The 23,049-nt window shown below is 37.7% G+C and overlaps 2 protein-coding genes across 3 annotated transcripts in view; one reads left to right on the forward strand and one right to left on the reverse strand.

The window, feature by feature from the left end:
* Positions 1 to 1,445: 1,445 nt before the first annotated feature.
* On the reverse strand, positions 1,446 to 2,629 carry LOC110024270 (early light-induced protein 1, chloroplastic). Its single transcript, XM_020724148.1, has 3 exons — positions 2,405 to 2,629; positions 2,231 to 2,296; positions 1,446 to 2,033 (listed from the first exon to the last, which is right to left on the reverse strand). Exons 1-3 carry the CDS (start codon positions 2,564 to 2,566, stop codon positions 1,686 to 1,688), a joined length of 576 nt encoding a protein of 191 aa, XP_020579807.1. The 5' UTR covers positions 2,567 to 2,629; the 3' UTR covers positions 1,446 to 1,685.
* An 84-nt stretch (positions 2,630 to 2,713) lies between these two features.
* Positions 2,714 to 23,049, forward strand: part of LOC110024269 — a 57,631-nt gene continuing 37,295 nt past the window's right edge. Inside the window, exons 1-8 of one of the 2 annotated variants that reach the window (XM_020724146.1) lie at positions 2,714 to 3,090; positions 3,210 to 3,287; positions 14,225 to 14,308; positions 14,425 to 14,583; positions 14,778 to 14,846; positions 15,015 to 15,141; positions 17,609 to 17,681; positions 17,865 to 17,981. In XM_020724146.1, the coding sequence (XP_020579805.1) occupies positions 2,992 to 3,090; positions 3,210 to 3,287; positions 14,225 to 14,308; positions 14,425 to 14,583; positions 14,778 to 14,846; positions 15,015 to 15,141; positions 17,609 to 17,681; positions 17,865 to 17,981 (806 nt within the window). In that variant the 5' untranslated portion in view covers positions 2,714 to 2,991. The remainder of the gene's footprint in view (positions 3,091 to 3,209; positions 3,288 to 14,224; positions 14,309 to 14,424; positions 14,584 to 14,777; positions 14,847 to 15,014; positions 15,142 to 17,608; positions 17,682 to 17,864; positions 17,982 to 23,049) is intronic. The other variant, XM_020724147.1, reaches the window with a different exon arrangement.

Consider the following 23,049-nt stretch of genomic DNA (forward strand, 5'->3'; position numbering starts at 1 on the left):
CAACTATAGTTCTGTAATAATATCTATGACGGGCCGCAAAGTCCATATTCGATTACTATGAAGACAGAAACCCAACATGAATGTTGTAGACAATGGTTGCAGCATCAGCTAGTCGTAAAGGCTGTAGTTGAAATTCATTGTTGTAGTTGGTCATCTAGATTGTAGATGATTGTTTGAGTTGCTTCGGTTAGCCACAGAGGTCGTAGTAAAGAGCCAGAAGAGTTGTGCACCACATAAATCATAGTTGGTTATGTAGGTTGTAGTAGTGAGTTGTAATAACGTCAGTAGGCCACAAATGCAGGAATTGGGAGTTGCAGGAGCTATGGACCACATAGGTTTTATTTGGTAATATAAGACACTATGATAAGCTACAATAACATTCGTAGTCCACAGAGTGCCTTAGTTGGGTGCATAGGTCGCAGTGGTGAGCTACATAAAAATCTGTATGTCTCAAATGTTAGAGTTGAGAGCTCAATAAGCTGTGGGCCACATAATCATAATTGGTCACATATGTCATAATAATGAGCTAGAATAATGCCTATAGACCACAGAGGCCAGAGTTAGGAGTTTTGTGAGTTGTGAGCTATGTAGTAATTGAGTTGTATGTATGTAAATGCCCCTATGAAATATTGGTGAGGAGAAAAGGAAAATAAGATTACTTCAAATCTTTGTAGATGTCGAAGAAGCATCCCAACTTGTTAAAACGATTTTATTCAGTGTAACAGTGCTCATTAAGGCCAGGTTTCAACTACATTTTATGCTCATTATATATATATATTTTTTAATTTAAAAAAAAAAACATTTATGACAAACAGTATATTTGACTAATAAATTCATTAAGTTTCTTTAAAATATTCGTGTTTCAAAATTTTGAATTTTTTTTTTAAATGAGATATTAACTTATTTTAGACAATATATTTGTATAAAGAAAAATTAGCTCCTTAGACAATGATTCAACCGTTGATCTTGATTAATGAAGATCGGCAATCAAAAGACATTGCTAGGTGATCTTGGGGCCACCACAAACATGCACCAAATAATAATAGTTAAGAATGAGCTACCTGATCATATGAAGAGGGGCGACTGAAAGACGATTTCAGAAGACGCAAAAGGCGACGCAAGCACACCAAAAGAAAATCATTTTGAGCCAAATAAGTGGGGTGAGCCACTAGCACCTAAGGGCGACTGATCTAAAGCTGAACAAATCCCAAACTCGAGCATGATTGATTGTCTGCACCGACCAAACTGACAGGTCTTCAAGACGAGAGGATTGTTCATCAAGAACCTAACACATTACATTACATGGTCCAAGAATTACACTCGAAATTCTCTCCTTTTTTTCCCTCTATTTTCTTGTTATTAGATGTATAAAGTCACTTATTTCATGTTGTTATAATTACATCATGAAGTGTTAAAGGCAAAGGATAAGTTTAGACTATTTCTTATATAAGAAGGAAAACAAGAATATTATTCAACCCTGTGCATCAGATTTGCTTTAATATATTACACAGTTCATTAATACAACAAATATACAAAGCCTACACAAGCAGCCCACACTTTAGAACCTCTATGAAAGAAGCACAACGAAATAAGCCCAACGAGGCTCAGCTTAGCGAACCGCTCATTCCAAACCTCCGCATCAGCGGTCCCATCAGTGCACTCGTTTAGAAACTAAAATACAAATCCTACACAAGCGGCCCACCCTTCAGAAATTCCGTAAAAGCAAGTCCAACAAGGCCAAGCATAGCGAACCGACCGTTCCAGAGCTCCGCATCAGCAGTCATGGGCCCATTAGACCGCTCCGGTGCATCTACGCCGCGAAATAGCGGAACCAGTGAAGCCACAGAGAACAACGCCGCCGTGCCGATGAACCACAACGCGCCACCGTTAGCGAGCTGGTCCGCCAGATCTTGTCCCCGCGCTACCTCGACAGCTAGGGCGGAGACAAACCCAAGCATAGCAAGCCGGCCGTTGATCCTCTCTGGACCCGGTCCATCAAAAGCCAGAGCTTCCCAAAAGGTTCTGCCTTTTGCCTGCATGTGCAGAACCCACCTTTGTGAGACAATTATTTCATATTATGGTTTTAATTATTAGTATCCCTACTTTTCATTTGCAAAAATAAAATAATTTTGGCTGTCAAATAATAAAAATTATCTTTTTTCTTTTGTTTAATGTTGCGCAGTTAATTTTCACTTTAGATCTGTTTTCTTAACAAGGTTAGTAAAATTTCCTTGAGTTTTTCTTTTGCTTCGGATAGGTCGACGTCGGCTTCGGGCACAATATCCTGAGGTTTGATCTGTAAAACCAAGGAACAGATTATATACAATCTGAAATTTAAGAAACACAAAGCAGGGGCATGAACGCAAAAGAAACTGCATTTCAGAACTTAAAAAAACAAAATCACCTTTGCCTCGCACCGGAAGTAACGGCCACCGGCGGCCGCTTTGCTACGGCGGCGCAATGAGGGCGGAGACGCAAGAGATGAAGATGGAGCGCTACCGCCGATGATGCCACGTGGCGTCATTCCTGCGGTGTAGGACGGCATGTTTGCTAACACTACAGCCATTTTTCTTTATCAGAAACTTTGAGAGAACTTCTGTAGAGGAATGAAGAAAGCTGGGTTGGTGTGAGGAGCGATGGAGCATCTGAAGGAATAAATAGTGGAAGTGGGGGTGACAAGTCGGTTGTTTGGCGCGGTGGAAGAGAGGCCACGTCAGCTCCCCGTAGCTGAGAACAAACGGAGTTACGTGGCCGTTTGTTTCGCCTGCAGCTGAGCTCGGTACGTGGTGCTTCCGAAGGCCACGAGCGTTCCAGAGGATTCTAGAGTTTGAAGGCAATCTGTTGGGCCAATGGGCTCTTTGAGCCCATTAATGTTTTCAAAATGGGCTTCGTTCATGTCAGGCCGGAACGTTTTTACTAACAGGGTTAGGTTACCTGGTTGAAGGAAGGAGAAGTCGGCTCGCAGGGCTTCCCGTGCGATCGGAACTGTTAATGGCTCAGGTAGAAGAAGCTCTAAGAATCCGCCATTTCCATCGCATTCCATCGTCCGAAGAATTCTCTGCTGAGATTGAGCCATCCAACGTACCCGCTGTAAGTTAAAATCTGGTTTCGAACATCTCTCTCTTCGCTATTTGGGATGATTACATCCTCCTCCTAGTTAGCAGAGCTAGTTTCACTTATTTCCGTGTTCTGCTTTTTGTTATTGGAAGGTATTCTATGGCGCTATCAAAGAATGGGAAGCGATCAGTAGGTGGAACCCTTCCGATGGGGGCCTCAATTATTTGCAGGTTTGTTAGTTCTGGCATCGTTCTAATTTATGTTTCTGTTTTTGCTTTTTGGGCTATATATATTTTTGTAGGTATAGGATTCCAGTGATTGGTAGTAATTATCAGGCTTGGACTTAATTGAATTGAAAGGAATATATGGCAAGATACATTATCAGAATTACTTAGATTGCAATAAACTTGCCATAATTCAAGCTAAGCCTGACAAAATGCATATGAAATTATTAAAGAGGAGACCTATTTTAAAGAAAAACCGAATAAATTTCACTGGTGATTGAAGAAGCCAAATGTCATGTTCTTTGAGAAGAGCATATTCGATGAAGCTTAGCATTAATAATGGCAGCCAAATGATATTCAGTCTCAACAAGTAAGCAGGCTACAATATTTTGTCCTTGGTGCTTCAATAGATTAGGAGAGTAGATGTTTTAAATTCGACTTGTGTTAAGAAGAAAGAAGGCAGAGGTAGAGCTAGGAAGACTTGGGCTTATTGTATTAAAAATGATCTTAATTTACTAGAACTAAATGAAAATATGACACTAAATAGGACGCAATGGAGAAAAAGGATTCATGTAGCCGACCCCACGTAGTGGGATTAAGGCTTTGTTGTTGTTGTTGTGCTTCAATAGATTGGGTTTCAGCCTTCGCATGCCGAGTCAACATTAGATAGTGCTTGAAATTGAAGTGGTGAATCAATACGAACTATAATGCTAGTGATGTATAGAAATCCAAACAGTAATTTAGATCTATTGCAATGATCAATACAGAGGAATTATATAAGCTAAAAACTTTATTGCCTACAAAGGTGATTTTTCGGCGCAGAAGAGTTAAATGCTTAAGAGTGCCCATAATAATTTAGTAATTTGGGGGATCAGTGAGCACAGTGTCACACGGTCAAGAATGTTGATTGGTGCGAGGATCATTTGACCTCACTTTATGCTAGTTATAATCATTGAGTGCATGTGCTATAACGTTGGTTTAAGATAAAGTGATTGGTTTAGCTTGGATGTGAGAGTGAGTTCTTAGATCAATTTATGAATATTATTTTTGGGTTGAGAGGTCAATAGGTGAGTGTTGTTGGGTTGGAAGGGAAATTAAGTGGATGTTCTTGCTGTTAAACATGTTTTTGGGTTAGTTGTGGAGGGAGGTAAGTGGTTTTTATGTGACTAGAGTTAATCGGGTGATAAGTGAGGACTTAATTAGTGACTATTGGTGTGCAGAAGAAAGGGCATATGTTTGGGTTGTTTCAATTGTGTATAAGCTATACATAATGGCATTGTAGAGAGATTTTGTGGATCTCATGTATGAAGGAAGTCCTAAGGAAATAAAGACGGGAGAACACCATGAGGATATTATTTCCTTAGAGTTGTCATCAGATTGGAGAGAAATGCAGAGGCAAAAACAGACTCAACAAATTGGACATTCCAAGTGACATATTTTGGATGTGGTGTATTGAGACAAAGATAGACACTTTGAGTGAGAAAATAGCTCAGGAAGTAAATGTTTTGAAGCGAGAGTCAATTTTACATGTGGTGTATGAGTTAAGTCATGTTTAGTGAAGGTAATTGAACACTTAAAGTTGTGAGTGGTTGGGAGGGAAGCCAAAGAGTTTTTCATTTTCACAAAAGAAGTAGAGCCTGGGTTTGGGGAGATTATTTTTTTTGGTAAATTGTTACAACAAATTTATGTGTGCTATTGGGAAGTGGAACGTTGACCATCTGATGATCTGATTAGAAGAGTAGATGTTTTAGATTCGACTTATGTTAAGAAAGACAGAGGTAACCTAGGATGACTTGGGTATATTGTATAAAAAATGATCTTAATTTTTTAGCATTAAGGCTCTGTTTGTCATAGCTGTAGTTTCTCAACTTTTCAGCTGCAGCTGCGTTTCTCCAGAAATCTGCTGCTAGGAAGCTGACAGTCTGTTTTGGGGCAGCTTTGTGAAAACAGTTCTGAGATAATTATTTCTGGAAAAATGATCATTTTGCCCATGTTTTGTAATGTTGTGCTTAACAAAACTGTGATAACCATAAATTTAATGCTTTTAAGATAAAAATTCACTTAAAAACATTACATAATTATATATACACACTTCACTTCACAGTGAGTATCAAGAGTGCAAAAAAAAATCTAAAACTATTAAAATGATAATTAATAAAATGATTATATTATTTTTAACGTTCAGGCGGTGTAGCTCGCGCGCCAGGCTTTTCCTGAGTGATGTTCTCTATTCCCGATCACCGTCTTCAGGGGAATCCTCCGAACTGTCTCTCCAACGGAATAAGTCTTTTGGAGAAGAAGCTGAAATTGGTCTTTTGGAGAAGAAGCTGAAATTGGTCTTGCGTCTGCCATTAATTGGTCAACTGCCTCAATGAGCTTATTAAGGTGAAAAACGAATCTATTGTGGGAGTTGAAATTGGTTTTTTAGAACAGTGTAAGTAGTGAATCACTTTCCAGGAAATGATAAGCAAACCTTTCAAAAGAAACCATAAGCAAATAGAAACCATAAGCCAGTCGGAGAAGAGGAGGAAAGGGGAGAGATCGCGAGCAATTTTGCTTTCATGGTGGCGAAATGTTTCAGGTAGGGTAACGAGGGAAAAAGTCGAGTGACAAAGCTGAGAAGCGGGTTACTGTTCGCGGTCGGCGTTCCATCGAAATCGCGGGACGCCGCTGTTGCAATGCCGCGCCAACCGCCTTAGGATCGCGTTGGGCTGCTGCGCCGCCGCGATGCCGCTCCGCCAAACAGGGCCTAAATGAAAATATGACACTAAATAAGACACAATGGAGGAAAAGGATTTATGTAACCGACCCCTTAATGGGATAAAGGTTTTGTTGTTGTTGTATTGGGAAGCGGAATGGGCATCTCAGACGAGAGACTAATGAGACGAGAGATGCCATCGTGTTTTGGTATGTGTGGTGGACAAATGGGATGAGAGATGCCATTGGTGGAATGAAATGTGGCTAGAGGTTGAAACCCGCCACCAGTTTCTAAGCATAAGGTATTAATTTTGCAATCAAAGCTAATTTTCATCATGACGTTTAAGTTAATGAAGAAATCATGTATATGAGATTTTTTATTAAGTGGATAGTTCTTGATGTATTTTATTAATGATCTATAAAAATGATATCATATTTGAAGCCATATGACTGCATGAGTGAGGTACATATCCGAGAAAAATATTTAAACCAATTAAGAACATATAACAGTGGAGGTAGATGATAAGGATTTTATGGATTTTATTTTGTTGATATCCATTACAATGAAGTTTTGATAACAATGGAGATTATAGATCTAATTTAAAATGAGAAACAATACATGCTAGCAGTGAATTGATTGATGACTTGAATCTATGCTGCCACTTAGATGAAGTATTATTGACACAAAAAAGCAATAATTGAAGGTGATTGGAGAGAAGAGATTAGTGATTCATACACATTATCTAACCTAATTTAGTTTGCCTTGTTACAAGGATTGCTCTTGTTGTTAGGTCCTTCACACAAAAAAAATAGTTGACAAGGTCTCTCAATAGACACATGATTAGAAAAACAAAATATTTAAAATATAAGGTTTTTTTCATGCTAGGCATGCACAAGAGCTTATTCAATGAAAAATTATGCAAGGTAGAGGGTAAATAGGTTAAATTAGTGTGGCTATGGGTAAACTCCTGTTATCTTCAATCATAACTCCATCAAGGCCATCATGTAAGATTTGAGGTGAATGATTGTTCAAGTTGATTGTGATTTGACATGAAAGGCCAGAGTGTTTTTTTGTAGCATAATAGGCATTCAACTGCTTTGTGGTAGGTGGGCACAGTCTTTAAGAATCGGGCTTTAATGATGAAAAAATGATGGCAGGTTGGGATAATCAATCTAAAAATGGGACACCGCTTATTGTGTGACCTTAAATGTAGCATAGTAGGCATTTAATTACCATGGGGTAGGTGGGCACGATATTTAGGAGTCAGGCGTTAATGATGAAAAATTGATGCTGGGTTGGGAGAATTAGTCAAAAGTGGGGCATCACTTACTATGTGATCTTGAATGTCACATGCTTGATAGTAACAAATATAGGGCGATACGTTGGAAGTTCATTAGAACGAATGATCGCACATGGTCCAATGGGACAAAGATAGGGCGATACGTTGTGGTGGTGAACACTAGTATTGCAGGAGGCCATTGATTGGCCTTATAGGCAGTGATGGAGGGGGAGGCTATTTGTGAAGACCAATGGTTCCTCTGTTGAATAATTTCTCTTGAAACTCATCAATAGTGATAGGAGTTTATTGATTAACTCTGTCAATGATATGTTTGTAGTCATTACCAACACCATCAAGAATGATTTCAATGATGTCTTCTTCATCCATTGGCTTGTGGAGAATAGCATCTCAATCAACTCTGAGTTTGGTAAAGGCGCATAGCTTGGCATAGCTTGGTAATGGTTTAAGACCCCTTCTTAAGTTTCTTAAATCTAAATTTGGTTTGTTTGATGTGTCCCAAATGGGTTTGTCACAGTTACAACCTACAATATTGTAGACTTCTTGGGAGGTGGTGGAGTGGGGAGAAGGGGGATGAGGTAAATGGAGAAAGATTTGATTTGAGCACTAAAACAAGGGTTGTCTTGAAGGATGCACATGTAGGCGAGGTTGGGAGATGGTGTGCCATTAGCAATGATATTGGCAGGTGGGTAGGGTTGGGGGTCATCAATACATCTTTCAAGTTTATATCTTTTGAGGTGACTAGGATCACATGTGGTTATGCCATCCTCACAAGAATCAGTTCGCCAGTCCCCTCTTATAATGGCTTTTTGTTATGCATTTTATTTCCTTTTATTTTATTTTCTCTTCATTTACTTAGTAGCTTGCTAATTACGACTTTTGGCTTTTGGACTTTATTGAGAGGCTTCCATATTATATGAAGAAAATGTTAGTGTTTCATATACATTTTTTATCATTTTTTATACAGAAAAGGAATAGTTAACATTTGGCTTGGCTTGTTTTTGCTTCTCCTTCCTTTTTTTTCTTTGCCTTGGTTTTTTACATTATCGGGGTATCAAAGTTAACATTGACTGTCAATGAAGGAAGGTAGCAAGCATTTGATGATCAATGATGTTTGAAGCCTAGAAGCCTCATGAGCTTCTTAGTCCAAATTGGATGAGCTCACCACAAAATTTTTAAGATTCGATATAGTGATGCAACAGGACAAACCCTAGCTAGGAGGAAGGGTCAGCTCGACAACCGTGTCGACAGAATTGGCGGCCAAACCATCTTAACACGACTCCACAACAGTGCAATTTGGCTTTGACATTTCCATTGATAGCGTTCGCTTGAACCAACTAGAGTTCATTGATTATGGCAAGGATGACGAACCATGCTAGCACTTCATTCAATTCCCACTATAAACTTAGGTGCAGATATCACCATTGAGATCATTTCCTTAAAGATATCAGGGTAAATATTGATATACCCTTCTTTGACAGTCATTTACATATGACTAACATGTGTTGCTGGGTTGCTGCTGCAAGAGACTCGATGGGGTTCAGGAGCAAGAGAATGATGGTTGTGGAGGGACCTGCTACTGTTATGATGTCTTATCAGATTTTGATGGATGTTGTACCTTTTAATTGATTCAAATTAATATATTATAAGATATTGGATTCGATTTAGGTAGAGTACATCTATCCTTTTAATGCATGCAAAATCATTAAAGATATTAAAACACAAGGAAACTAACTGAATAATTATAACAAATATATTATCCTGTCACACCAATTTTGAGAATAATAAGTCATGTACTACAAATATAATAACTTATTCTGTGATGGACGAAATGCAAATTGTCATTACCTTGGAGAATGTGTCCATACTTTCTTCTTAGTTAGTTTTATCTTGAATTTTTTGGTTTGTCTTTAGGAATCATTTTGTCAATTTGTTTCATTGAGTGTAGCTTGTCGGATAAACTTCTTTATAGAAATTCTCATTTAGAACTTTTAGTCAAATCACTTTTGATTTTTTATATTCATTTATTTGACCTTTAACACTGATTCTAGCTTCCCACATTTTTCGATGCTTCTTCTGCCATCTGCCATGCAAGTCGAGACCATGCAAGTTGAGACCATGCACTCTATTGCCCAAAAACTTGTTCTTCATAGGTGCTACTCTTGAAACATCTCTAATGTTTCAAGTCATGTTTTCGCTAACTTCATGGTGGTGAATGTAGAAATCTATCTTCTTGTCGCATTTGGTGCTTATAGTTTGTGAGGATGTTTCATCTTTCTAGGATTTTATTTATCTTTGTAAGATTTTAAGAGGTCCCTTGATTGACTTTCCATTAGCGAGTGTTAATAACTATGTAAATTTATTTTTTAATTTTAATTTTTTTTTTGGCGGCACTATTAGCTTTCATGCTAAGAGGTGATCAGTTCATTAACTGTTCTTGTGGTTGGATATTACTCTTGTTTAAGGCCTCTACTTACCAAAAAATGCACATTCATAAGTGGGTGTTTACTTGATGAGTAGTAATGCTGGCCCACCATTGGGTGCTACATTTGACGTGGGGCTTTGGAGGTCGGTTGAACCGGCTTGCTGGATGGCCTGTCGAACTGGCTTGCTGGATGACTGGTTGAACCGGTAATGATAGGTTCCGGTCCAGCCTCCTGCTAGACCAGTTGGCTTTTGTAGGGGCGTGACTTGCTGCCCACTTTTCTCCCCTTTCCTTTTTCATTTCCCAACTATTTCCCCTTTATTTGTGTATGTGTTTGCTGAATTAGGGTTAAATTATTTTTTGTTTCTCTTTCAAATTTCTATGAGTCTTCTTCTCTTACTAGGGCTGCATCAGACGATAGGTGGTTCTACGACTGTATCCTGCTCCAAGGTGGTGTTGTATAATCTTTGGTTCTCTTTCTTGCTATCATCCATACCTGCCTCACCGCCTGCTTAGACCTTCACGTCCTTCCATTCCAGCCGTCAGCAAGTCCTTCCTCTCCCCTTGACCTGACAACCGGCCTGCAGCTTTCCCTAGCTCCAACTCCAACCATTAACCTCTCTTTCCCCTTGTCCCGCCAGACTGCCGCAATCCCCATCCAGCCCTCCAGATTCAGTCTTCCTACCTCCATCTCCCTATTCCTAGCCACTGACCACCATGACCCCACCCTTCCAACACTAACTGCACTCCCTCTACTGTTGCTACCCTCATCCGTCTCGCCGACACAACCGTTGTCCCCGAATTTTCTTATCCGACATTAACTGGATATTGGTGTTTGTTGTGTTCTTGTTTTTGTTTTGCATCATGATTGTATCCCTAATTGTTTGTTTAATAAAATTTGCTTTTGTTGTTGTGGGTTTGATTAGTTCTGGTATTGTTTGGTATCAGAGCTAGTCTAATCCTAGTCTTATTTCAGGGTTTCCTAGCATACGTCTTATCCCTCTATAAAAAAATTTCGTTCATATTTCCAAACCACAGCCAAATTTTGACTTTAACCCTAAATTCCTTTTGCTGATTTTTAAAATCAATAACCATAAATCAATTTTTCATACTCCTTTTCACATTTTAATTCTAAACCTCAACCATGTCACCAAGGAGATACATGCCCAAGCATATCTGGGAAGAGATACAACAAAAGATTCGCCGACTTTAGTGGAGACTTGCACACATTGAGGATGACACCTAAGGGGGATTTTCCCTCGATGGTGATAGGGAAAGTCGAAGAGGCTAAATGGACTTGAATTTCTATACCTTCTATGGGGAGAATATTAGTGATGAAGAAGAATGAACGCGACGTTTCGAAATTCAGTATCAAAGGAGATCTAGAGAGAAGACAATCGTTGGAGGACACAAAGACTTTAGAATAAAGGAGTTTAATGGAGGTATGGATCTGGATGATTTTATCGATTGACTACAATCAGTCGAGTAGATCTTTGAATACAAAGAGGTGTCATAAGATAAAAGGGTGGAGCTTGCATCTATCAAATTGAGAAAGAGCACCTCCTTGTCGTGGAGCAACTTGCAAAGGTAGTGGAAAAGAGAAGACAGTGAGAAGATTTTCAAGTGAGAGATGATGGATAAAACGACTTAGAGGAAATATCTCCCACTCCACTACCACCGGGATATGTTTTTGAGACCACCACCTACAGCTAAGAGACCTATCAATTGAGGAGTTTATGACACCGTATGAAGTGTGATTTAGTTCAGACAAACAAACACACCATAGCCCATTATCTAAGGGGCCTGAAGCTAGCTACTAGCAATCTGGTGCAACTGCGGCCTTATTGGTCACTTAGGGATGTCTAGACCTTTGCATTGAAAGAGGAAAGACAGCAGAAGCAGAGCAGACAGCTGCTATCAGTCAACCACCCATAGTTGGAGACGCCAACAGGAGCATGCCTCAGGGAGTGGGGTAAGCTGGTTCAAATAAGGATAAATCCACCCTATGTGAGAAGAAGCTTGAGAAGAGCAGCACACCCACTACAGTCTCTGCCAGAAAATATTTCATATGCCATTGATTTGGACAAATTGTCTCCTGTTGCTCGACGACTGTGTTGTCTTTTACCGAGTAAGGTGTTGTGGAGGAGGTCAACGACGAGGAGTTAGCTAAGGAACAGGGCGAGCTGCATCATCTTCCACCTGATGAGGAGATGTTTGTGGTTTGACAGGTCATACAGACCGAGGATACGAGGGATTCGCAGTGACTTCGTCACAATATATTCTACACCCGTTGCACCGTGAACTAGAAGATATGCAGTCTCAACATCGACGTAGCAATTCATATGAATATTTAATCTACATAGATGGTGGAGAAGTTGGATCTCATGACTCAGGGGTACTCCCATTCATATTATCTGACGTGGTTGAAGAAGGAAAATAAAGTCAGAATTGATCGAAAGTGCTTAGTGAAACTATCGAATCAGGTTTGGTGCGACATGGTCTCCATTGATGTCTGCCTCTTTTTTTTGGAGATACTATGACAATTTGATCGTATGACTCAACATAAGGGATTCAGAAACATCTATTCCTTCACAGGAGCCCTTGTCAGCAGAGTAACATTGGTGGGATCAATTTTAGTAACGATAGAGGATTATGAGATGGAGACACTAGCATCAGACGTGGGACGGACGTGACAAAAAGTATTTTAGGATATCACGATTTATACCTTACTTCCAGTGTCACCACCGTTCGGGGAGATTCAGACTACCCTCACTTCGAATCAGGTTGAGGCGACCATGGATTATTTTGGGAAGATTCAACAGTTTAGTCAGGACACACTGACGCAGGTCCTTTCAGTAGTGGACCCCTAGGAGAGCGGATCGATATGGATGTATTCTCGCAAGTGGAGGAAAATCCTTAAGTGCTTTGAGGGATAATGCAGCCTCTGTTAGTGTGGAGCCCGATCCCGCTCCCGACTCCCGCGAAAGGTCACGACCCCGCTTCTCTGTCGCGAAACGTTGCGCCAACCGCTCCCGCCTTCGATGTTCCTGTTTCTGCGAAGCAAAGCTTCGCTTCGCTCCGCTCAACCTCTCTCGCGCCCGTTTTCACAATAAAAGACATCGCAGTGACTCCAGATTAAGTTACGACACAACCTTTTGTGTTCTTCAAGAAGTCACGATTTTCTTCTTCAGGCTTCCTTCGGGATAGAGGAAGGAAAGTGCAAGCAGTAGTTCTTTGCGGTGAAGAAAGAAGAAATAAGAAGAAGAAGATTGTTCTCCTTCACTTCTTCTTGGTGGCTTGTGACAGAAGAGAAATTGATTTTATGGCAGAAGAGAAATTGATTTTATGGCAGAAGAGAAATTAATTTTATTTCTCTTGTAAGTTTATCTTCTTCGGTGTACCTTAATTTTCGGTGTTCTTGTTCTTGGGTGAATCTCGGTGTAAGGAGAGAGATGGCAAGTGAGAGATCATGTAATTGTCGACGTGATCAAATGATGTAATTCTTCAATTAATAAAATCCTCTGCAACTCCATGGATGTAGGCAATTTGTCGAACCACTTCCATTGTGTTACTGTTTTCTGGTGTGAATTTTCTTGTTTTATTTTTCACTCCGTTGATCGTTCTCCTATTTGATTTATATATATACCACATTAACTGGTGTATATTTCACCTTCCCACTTTTTTCCCCTCTATTCATATGCTTGTTTGTTGAATTAGGATTAGATTATTGTGTGTTTCGCTTTCAAATTTTTGTGTGGAGTCTTCTTCTCTTATTGGGGCTGTATCTGATGACAAGTGGTATTCCGACTGTATTCTGCTCCAAGTTGTTCTTATTTCTTCTCTGATTCCCTTGCTCTCATCGCTACCTGCCTCACCCCACCGCCAGCCCACACCTTCCCTGCCCTCCACTCCAGCCGCCAACCATTCCTTCCTCTCCCCCTACCCTGATAGCCGGCCTGCAGCCTTCCCCGACCCCAACTCCAGCATCAACCCTCTTTCCCCTTGTCCTGACAGCCTGCTGCAATCCCCATCCAGCCCTCCAGATTCAGCCTTCAGCCTTCCTATCTTCTTCTCCCTGCTCCTAGCCACTAGCTGCCTTAACTGCACCCTTCAACCACGAACTCCACTCCCTCTACCATTGCTTCCCTCTACCACCTCGCTGACACTACTGTTGTCCCCGGATTTTCTTATCAGGCCCTAGTAGGAGATTGATGTTTGTTGTGTTCTTGTTTCTGTTTTGTGTTGTGATTGTAACCTTAATCTTTTGCTTAATAGAATTTGTTTCTATTATTGCGGGTTTGATTAGTTCTGTATCATTATTTGCATTGTTAAAAGCCATAAAATACTGCAGTACTATGCTGCTGTTTCATGAATTCCTGTATCTTTCCGTTGATACTTACCATTAGGCTGTACTTATTTTATGCACATAATGAGATGAAATTTTAGTTATTTCTTTGATGTTTGTTGTATTTTGCTTTTCATGGTTAGAAATATCTCGTTCCAAAAATATTTTGTTTTCATAGGAAAGAGCGGGATCTGTTGTTGTGGAGGCTATGCTGTCAAAATCAGCACCGGTTTTTTATGGAGACCTTAGAAGCCATGAGAGGGTAATCATTGCTGTTATTTTTGTTGCTCAATGCGATTTTGGTTCTTAAATCTCTAATGATATCCTATTATATCTCATACATAATATTGCATTAAGTATATGTATTTTTTAATGTAGGTTCCTGTTCCATTCTCGACATTCCTCAACTCTTGCAAATCTTACCAGACAGAAGATGGTAATTCCAATCATCAAGAACAGATCAACAAGAAGCTGGCTTACTCTAGAGAAGAACAGACATCTATATCGGATATCACTGATTTAGTTTATTTAGCGCAAGTAAGAATTTTTGGAGTTTTTTTGTAAGCTTTTGTTATGTTTTTTTTTTTTTTAAAATTTAATCATCTGTATTTTTTAGTTTTCTCCTATGCCTTTTTATTGATGAATCCATAATTCATGGATGGATGATGGATGTAACTAAATTGGTCAAATTGATTTTGGGACGTGCTTGCTGACTTAATTATTTCTCGCAGGTCCCCATTTTGAGTGCTAAAATTAGAGAGGCTTGTCCATTGGAAATTTTGAGAGGTGATTTCGAAATGGTCTGTGAATTACCTTCACCACTTCCTTTTTATGCTTTGATTTCATTCATATGTCTATGCATCTATATCCACTTGTCTTTTATTTGAAAAATTTACTTCAAAAGAAAATTAAATGCAATAGAACATTTTAAAATATATATTGTTTTATCCATCGTTTTAATGTTGCAGCCTAATTTTCTGGGAAACAATGCAGTGGAATCTATCAATTTATGGATGAATAGGGCTTCTTCTAGATCTAGTACACACTATGATCCGCACCATAATCTGCTTTGTGTAGTTGCTGGTTTTAAACGTGGTACGCTATTATTTCTTGAGCCCTTTTTCTCTTACAATCATTCTAAAACATTGATTTTATTTGCTACTGAGAATTCCATGATTTGTTTCGTAAGTCAGCTGCGGATTTGCAACGTAAACATTTTGAATGACCTTGAGTTGTGCCATGTTAGCGAATCAGATGCTCCAATAGACTATGGTAGGTGATCCTTTTAGAAGATTTAGACGGTTTGAGTTCCTTCTTTGACACCTATGGAGATTTGTTGGACAGACCTGCAAATTAGCTTTCATTTGATAGCATAAACATGATTGTTAATGTTGAACTTATACTTAATTTAATCATAAAGACCCTAGTAGGTTGAATAGTGGAAGTTTCTTGTTGCTAAAAGTGCATTCTCTGTTTTCGACATTCTTGTAATGCAACCAGCCTTCAGTTCGGATAGAATATTGAAGGACCTTTATGGCTAGTGGAATATGTTTCCTGTCTTGTATTTCTTTTAACATGAATATGAACATGCAAAACCATATGCCGAAGCCTTTGGATGGAAAAGGAAGATGGATCAACTACCATCCATTTCTTTTAAGAAGAATGGACGGAGGTGATCCTGGCAACTGGTAATATGTTCTCTGTGCCGCGTGTGCAGCTAGGTACCGTGGTTCTGATTGCTACAAGTAAGATTGATGCTTGTAAAAGTAATATTGACTATGTAAATACTTTAATAAATTTAAATGAAATTTCTTAAATTTTGAAAAATCCCAACTAATTAAATATTAATTCAAAAACTATAAATAAATACGTTGAGTCAGTAAACAAAGAATAATATTATTAAAATAAAATAATAACCAAGATCTTAATTAGATATTTTTAATTAATAAGAACTAAAATCAAATAAATAAATTATTAATTATCTATTGAAATGACATCTGATTTACTTCAAATTTGTACCAATTACACCTTGAACTGTGTATGAATTGCAGCAATTTTGTCTATAAAAAAATTAAACAATTGAATGAATATTAAATTTCTTAGGATTTTGATTGAATAATTATGAAATTAACTATTAAAAGTCTTTGATTAATTAACAATGTGTTGTATAATGTCAAATTAGTTTCTAAAAGACAATGATAGCATCAGATATTAAATTTTGAAAATTATTGAATCAAATTCTTTAAAATCTTCAAACAAGTCATTTTCTAATTACATAATTCAATGAAATAGATAGACACTTCAAAAATTCAAAAAGAAAAAAAACAAATCAAATCAGGAGAATTATCAAGTTTTAACTAAAGAACTCTAATAACAAAAGAAAATCATAGAAATAATTTAAAAATATTATGATAAATAAAATATTCTCTGTTAATTAGATATTAAATAAATACAATAATTCATAAAAAATCGTTTAATGTCAAAATCATTTGAAATTGTTGTAGTAGATGTGGAAAATCATTAAGGCTGCGTTTTGTAATTTGTAAGATTCCTTAGCTGTTGAGCCCCACAACACTCCTCCATGGTTTATCTCCTTATGCAGAAGTCACCATGGATGGTGGATCTGATATCATGAACTAAACGGATTGGTGAAACTAACTTCATTTGCTAATTTCCACTACTACAATTTATATAACTTTCTTTACACAAATTCGACAACAAAGGAACAAACAGGAAATGAACACACACATACAACAACTGCCATTTCTTTTTTCTTGGAGCCATAAAAAACATTCCCTTTATTTCCAGTTGTGCCTAATCCATCAACAATTATGGCACGGACAATAATGATAGGAAAACAGGGAATGGAGAAGTAAGATGAGGATTTTGGAAAGACAACAACGGCTGGGAAAGGCTCGAGTGGAAACTGTAGACAAAGGAACAGATAAACGAGGTATTTGAATTCAAATTCCATCCATTTATATCTAGAAATAAAGAAAAATCCATCCTTAAATGCTTTCAATTGCAACAAATAAAAGGGAAGACAAGACTAATTTCTGTCAAAATCTACGAACAGTATCTGATGTCAAAATTTATAATACTTTGCAATTGTTTCTTTGAAGGGGAATTTTTCCTGAGCAATCCCTTCTTAGGCTTTCTTTTTCACTTTTGTCTCTTTGGTTTTCTTTTATCAGCCTTCTATTAAATCTCCTTTTTATCATCTCTTGTTATCGCTTGTTTCTTATATTTCATCCCCCTATCTGTTCAATTTTTTTTTCACAAAAACATATAGTGTTTCAATCTCCTGACTTCTTTCAACCGGCTTGTGCTCATCTTCCCTATGGAGAACGAATATGAACTTGAAAACAGGGGCCTGAAACTGGGCTTGATACTGTTACTTTTCTACTGAATATTTATTTTTTCATACAATTTTGATTTCTTTTGATAGTAGCATTTAACCTATTTTTTTAAAATGAAAGACAGTGATTCTTTCATCCGTTGATTCTGTGAGTGACCATACTATATTTGCTGATAATTCTTTTTGTCAATGTGGTGGTTTCAGCTGTTTTATGGCCTCCTTCTTCAACTCCTTTACTATACCCAATGCCTATCTATGGAGAAGCATCAAACCATAGGTACCTTCCATCTCAGTTTGATGTCTAAATAGCGTACTCTGTTCTTGCTTTATGTGTGTAATGCAAATTGTTTGAACCATTTTTTTCTTTTGTTCTTAATTATTTATTGTTACCATTCTTAACTCTTTCTTAAGTTTTTAGCTTAAAAAGTACTAATATGTTTTGGCTGTTGTTTATCTATAGTGCCGTTGACCTAATAAGGCCCGACTTTTCAGTGCATGGCAGAGCTGTTAAGTCGAAGGAATATTCACAAGAGATCATTCTTCATCACGGTGATGCTCTTTTTATCCCCGAGGGTTGGTAAGATTTATGTTTAATATTTCTTCTCTTGATGCCTTAAAGATTAGAGAAGATGATGGCTAGCTGTTCTATTAAACTCCATTATTGCATTCTATTACGGGAAACCTCTGTACAAATTAAAAGTTTGAATCAGTAATATTTTTCTGCTCAAGAACAAGCCTGAAAGAAAATTTGGAACATCACTTATTTTGTTTTTGGCCTTGTATTCAGCTTAAATTTTTTGGAGTTGATTCAGAGAATATCATTGCCGCAGAGGCCTGGTTAACGACTAATCCCACCTAAATTCCTGAGTTTATTATGAATAGGGCATGTTCATTTGTTATGGTTAACTCTCAAACATGTTAAATGGGCTGTGGCAGTTTGGATTCAGTCTTCTTCTATCCATGGCTTTAATGGGGATTGGAAAATAATTGTTCAATGGTAATCTTTGTTTTGTCAAAGTTTTTGCTAAGTGTTTTAAGTTTGTAAATAATTACTCCATTTCCTACTTAAATGTTCCAGTGAGAAAGAAAACAAACTGGGAGACACCCGTTCCCTGGAACTCAGTTTGTATTAAGGGTTTATCTTTTTTTTTACTCCCCTTCTTATTATGTATCCAGCAAGTATGACTATATATGCTTGGCATATGAGAAACTAATTGAGATTATAGCAGTCTTTTGACATATATTTTGAATGAATTCACTGCTTAAGAAAGAAAAATTGTAGCTTTTGAAACCTATCTTGCGTAATAACTGCATTTAGCAGTGCTAAACTGAAGGCAGAGTGCAAAACCCTGGAAAATTAAGCCATACATCTGTGGTTAATCATGTTCATGTTTGTAACCATTGAATTCTAGTTGTATATAATCAAGATATATAATTATCCAAATTTTTTGACTTAGATCTCACACTATTGCTTAGGACCATGTTTGCATTCTCGTTATCAACTATTAGTCATCTTTCCTTCACGAAGGCATATGCAAGTTGACTTTTTCTTGTATCTTCATAATTGCTGATGTGCGAAAGGGCTCAATGAGCCTCTTGTATTGTGGCTTGGCGTTCTTGAGAGGTGATTTAGTTTTATATTTCAACTTATTAATGGGTTTTTGCTCAATTATAGGGTTCAAGATAGCCAGCGAACTTATGACCCATAGTTAAATATCTCTCGTAATGTTAAGTGAACTTTCAATTAAAGATGTCACTTGACTTTGTTCTTTATGTGGGTGCTTGCATTTGGCAAATGACAATCTCACAATTGTGGTCGTCTTGCTTCATGCTTGGGGAACATGGGTGTAGGCATATATGGTTGTCACTTAGGGTTCCATCCGAAAGTTGAGACCCTAATTCAAAAAAATTAAGGGCATTTAATAGTGAGAGTATAGCTGTAAATCAAGCCTTGTGTTGCAAGTATAGTGTTAGATGAAAGAACCTTCATCAACAACTAATAAGTCAATACCTGTAGGTTTAGAGTCAATGAGACTTGGCTATGATTGTTGTATGTTTCATTTATAAATTACATCCATGGATGCTCTCATCCAAGGTAGCAATATTCGGATCGATGGTGATGCTTTTTAGCCAAGGTATGATTTTTTTGTTTAACCTTGATTTTCTTTACTGCCAAAAGGATCCCTTTTCCGGTAATCAAAATTTCAACATGTCTAGTTGTGATTCATAAGTACTAGACATGACTTATAAGGTTTCAAAGGCATGACATGACCAAATCAGTTTGTAAACACGAACTTTAATTAACCCTAAAAAGGGGATGTCCTATGCTTTGGTTTGTTTTCTTGGTTTTAAAGATGTGGAATGTAGTCTACATGCCATAAGGGCTTCTTGATTTTTACATTACCCTTGGTGGAATAGTTTTATATTCCTGGGAATATGTTGGCGCTTTAACCCACTTTTTGTTGTATTTTATGAACTTTTATTTCCTTTTATGCATATAGTTGGAAGCTGATAAGAGGGGAACCCAGAATTTCTATGATGTTGTTTGAGAAATCGGGTGTTTTTTTGGCTATTACTTATTATTATTATTGGGTATTTTTGTCATTTTTACTAGTTAGGAAAGTTTAGAAAGAAAGCTCAGAGGAATTCTTTTGTCAACCAGATAGATTTAGATTACAAAAATTAGATAACAAGGACATGTTTTATGCATTTTTGCTCATTTTGTAACCTTGTATGACCAAACCGAGAAAATTTAACAGTATTATGCTCTATTTTGTATGGTAACTCAGTAGTTCCATTGGCATCTTATTCATTCGATGTTTTGTGAATATGACGCACTAGGACTGCTCCATAAATTTCAGAAGTGATTTTGACAATCTTTCAGCGTGGGTCAAAACCTCATAAACTTGACAAAATTGCTCAACATCTTTGTCGGATGAAAGAAAAATGAATGAGTTAATGACAATGCTTGGGCACTTGAACTGGAGGCGTTGCCTATGGTGTAAGATGACCCTTCTTTGGGCATTATAGACCTGAGCTAGCAAATGACAGCTCTATGGGAGAGCTCGTGAGCACTATAGACTAGGGTGTGCTTCCATTTGTTGGTGGAGGAGAAGATCAAAATGGGAAGGAGGTGATGCTTGGACATTGTGTTCCTTTAGCTTACTCTAGTGGCTTGATAATGTTCTCCTCAAAGCTATTTTTTTCTTTTGATGAACGTCATTTCTTCTCCTTGCTATGAATGAGTAAGACGAAGGTTACTTTGTTTTTTTCCTTCGATTGTGGAGAGGATGGATGGGGAAGGGGATGAATCTCTCTCGCTCTCACACAATTTTTGCATGGGAGAAGAAAAGGAAAAGTGTAGTTTAAGGATTTTGCATGCATGGAATGAAAACCTAAGTGGTGACATGCGCATGGGCTATTGGAAACTTACATAGCTGCATGGAGGGATTTTTGGCATGGGAGGGTGGGAAGAAGCTTCTTGGTTTCCATATGTCTATCAACCATTGCATGAGGGAAGTTTATAAGATTTTTGTAAGCATTTTAGCTGGAAAGCATTCTTATCTCCATATGGTGGTGAGGAAAGAGAAAAAGGGACATAGGTGTTTTTCATGACATGCTTAGTTGTAAGGAGGATTCACATTTGTCATGACCTAATTATACTGTGAAGCATTGCCTTGGCATGTTATGTGGCAGAGAAGGAATCTGAGCATACTCTTTCATTTAAAATCCAAGCCATTAATTGTGGGGATCTTACTCTTATCATGTGAATTAAAGATTTTGAATTCGAGTGTGGGTTGGATAGAGTTGAGTCCAGCATTTAGTTGAATAAACTCGGATGAGAGCTGATGTTAATGTTGGGTTGAATGAGTTGATCATAGTTTGAGCACCATAGCAAATATGATGATCAATGTTAACTAAAGTTTAATTAGTTGATTGGTCATATGAGGTCGTCGATGTTATTAGATTCTTTGATAGACAAATAGGAAAGAGAATGCTGAATAAGTTTGATTGTGATCAAATAAGGCAATTGATGTTGAATAATATTAAACATTATTGGTTGGATTTATATTATTTGATGGTGATCAGAGTTAAACTAACTTAATCGTGGTCAAATGAGATGGCTGATGTTGATTGTGGTTAAATAAGTGGGATTGGTTGTGACTAAAATTGAACATGGTCATATAAGGTAATTGATGTTGACCAAAATTTATTAGGGCTCATTATAGTTAAGTAGGTGACTTGTGTTAATCAATGTTAACCAAGGTCAAATTGGTTGGCTGATGTTGATTTCGGTCAAATGGGGTGTTAGATTGAATTGATCGAAGTTTGTTCAGGGTCTACAGGCTTAATCAAGGTCACATTGGGCTATAATGAATGTGCCAATCGGCATGAAAGAACCCTTTGAAGTTATGGAGTCTTGGTGGAACCTTGATTAGCCCCATAAGTTCAGGAAAAATTATTTTGATTAACCATACCCTTATATCAGTTGGATTTGATCCGAGCAGATAAATCTAGTTTCATTAAGTGAGTTAGAATTTAGTTGGTCAACTAAGACTATAATTGATTGATTTGTACCTATTTTACCAATAAAGGCATTAATTGATTAATCTAGGCCCAACTGAGGCCATATGATAAATAATGCTATTGGTTAGCTCAACCACATTAGTCAAGAGTTAACCAATGATGCTTGGGAGCATTCAGGTAACACAATGCTTGTTTAGGTTGGATTAGTTGATACCATTCTAGGGCTTTTAGAATGTATTTATGAAGAGAATTTAGTTGGGGAGTGATTGTGGAATAACGAGGGATAGAAATATGCTAGGTCAACGACGTTTGGAAGAAGAAAATGACATTTAAGCTGTCCCGATTGAAAACAACGAGCGACCGACTAAACAACGTGTGGGCGGCGAGGCCGATCCATCACTTGTTCCTGAGCAAGATATAAATACATGACTTGCAAAAGAAAGAGTATGCAACATTCTGAAGAGCATAAAATATAGTCTCCAAACACAATAACAATAATGAAAGTCTGTTCAACCTGAAAATTAGCATATAAATAGTTTTCTAATAGCAATTCACCTAATTAGAAATAAAGAAAGAGAAAAAAAAATCATAAAGAAAAAAACAATTAGCTGAAATTGGTAAGGGAATAGTGTTCTGTGCATAACAGACGTCCACAATAGTGGGATTCCACAGTTGCCGCGATCGGACACTCGACGAGGTTCTGTATCCCGCAGAGGCGTGAGCTCCCACATCATCTCTCAGGGTAAGAAGGGCTTTTCCTTCTTCACTGAACTTCTGGAATTGATCTATCATCATTATAACAAAATCATTGACTTATTGTGTATGAGACAATCCCACTAAAAAATTTGTGCTCACATCCATTTCAGGAAACTCCAAAGCACATACATTCTTCCAAAATTTGTCCTAATAGAATAAATAGTCATTTTTTTTTGGGCACAATCAAAGTTGGAGTTGCAGCTGGGTTAGTACTCTTACGAACCAAGCCTTTAAACCTCAAGTAACATGTTTTTGCAATTTTTCATACTCGACTGGTTGCATCTCATAGACGAGTTGGTTTTGTAGAAAAATATTGGAATGATGTCTATGACCCGTTGAATCTCTCTTGGTGTCAGCCACCT

Source organism: Phalaenopsis equestris, unplaced genomic scaffold, assembly GCF_001263595.1.
Source record: "Phalaenopsis equestris unplaced genomic scaffold, ASM126359v1 Scaffold000251, whole genome shotgun sequence".
NCBI classification, from domain to species: Eukaryota; Viridiplantae; Streptophyta; class Magnoliopsida; order Asparagales; family Orchidaceae; genus Phalaenopsis; species Phalaenopsis equestris.

What these genes read in the sequence shown, in the direction of transcription:
- LOC110024270 (XM_020724148.1), bottom strand. Translation starts at nt 2,566, where the DNA reads ATGGCTGTAGTGTTAGCAAACATGCCGTCCTACACCGCAGGAATGACG. An exon ending in ACTTCCGGTGCGAGGCAAAG is followed by an intron (nt 2,297 to 2,404) that starts GTGATTTTGTTT and finishes TTGGTTTTACAG; the next exon opens with ATCAAACCTCAGGATATTGT. An exon ending in AAGCAAAAGAAAAACTCAAG is followed by an intron (nt 2,034 to 2,230) that starts GAAATTTTACTA and finishes CTGCACATGCAG; the next exon opens with GCAAAAGGCAGAACCTTTTG.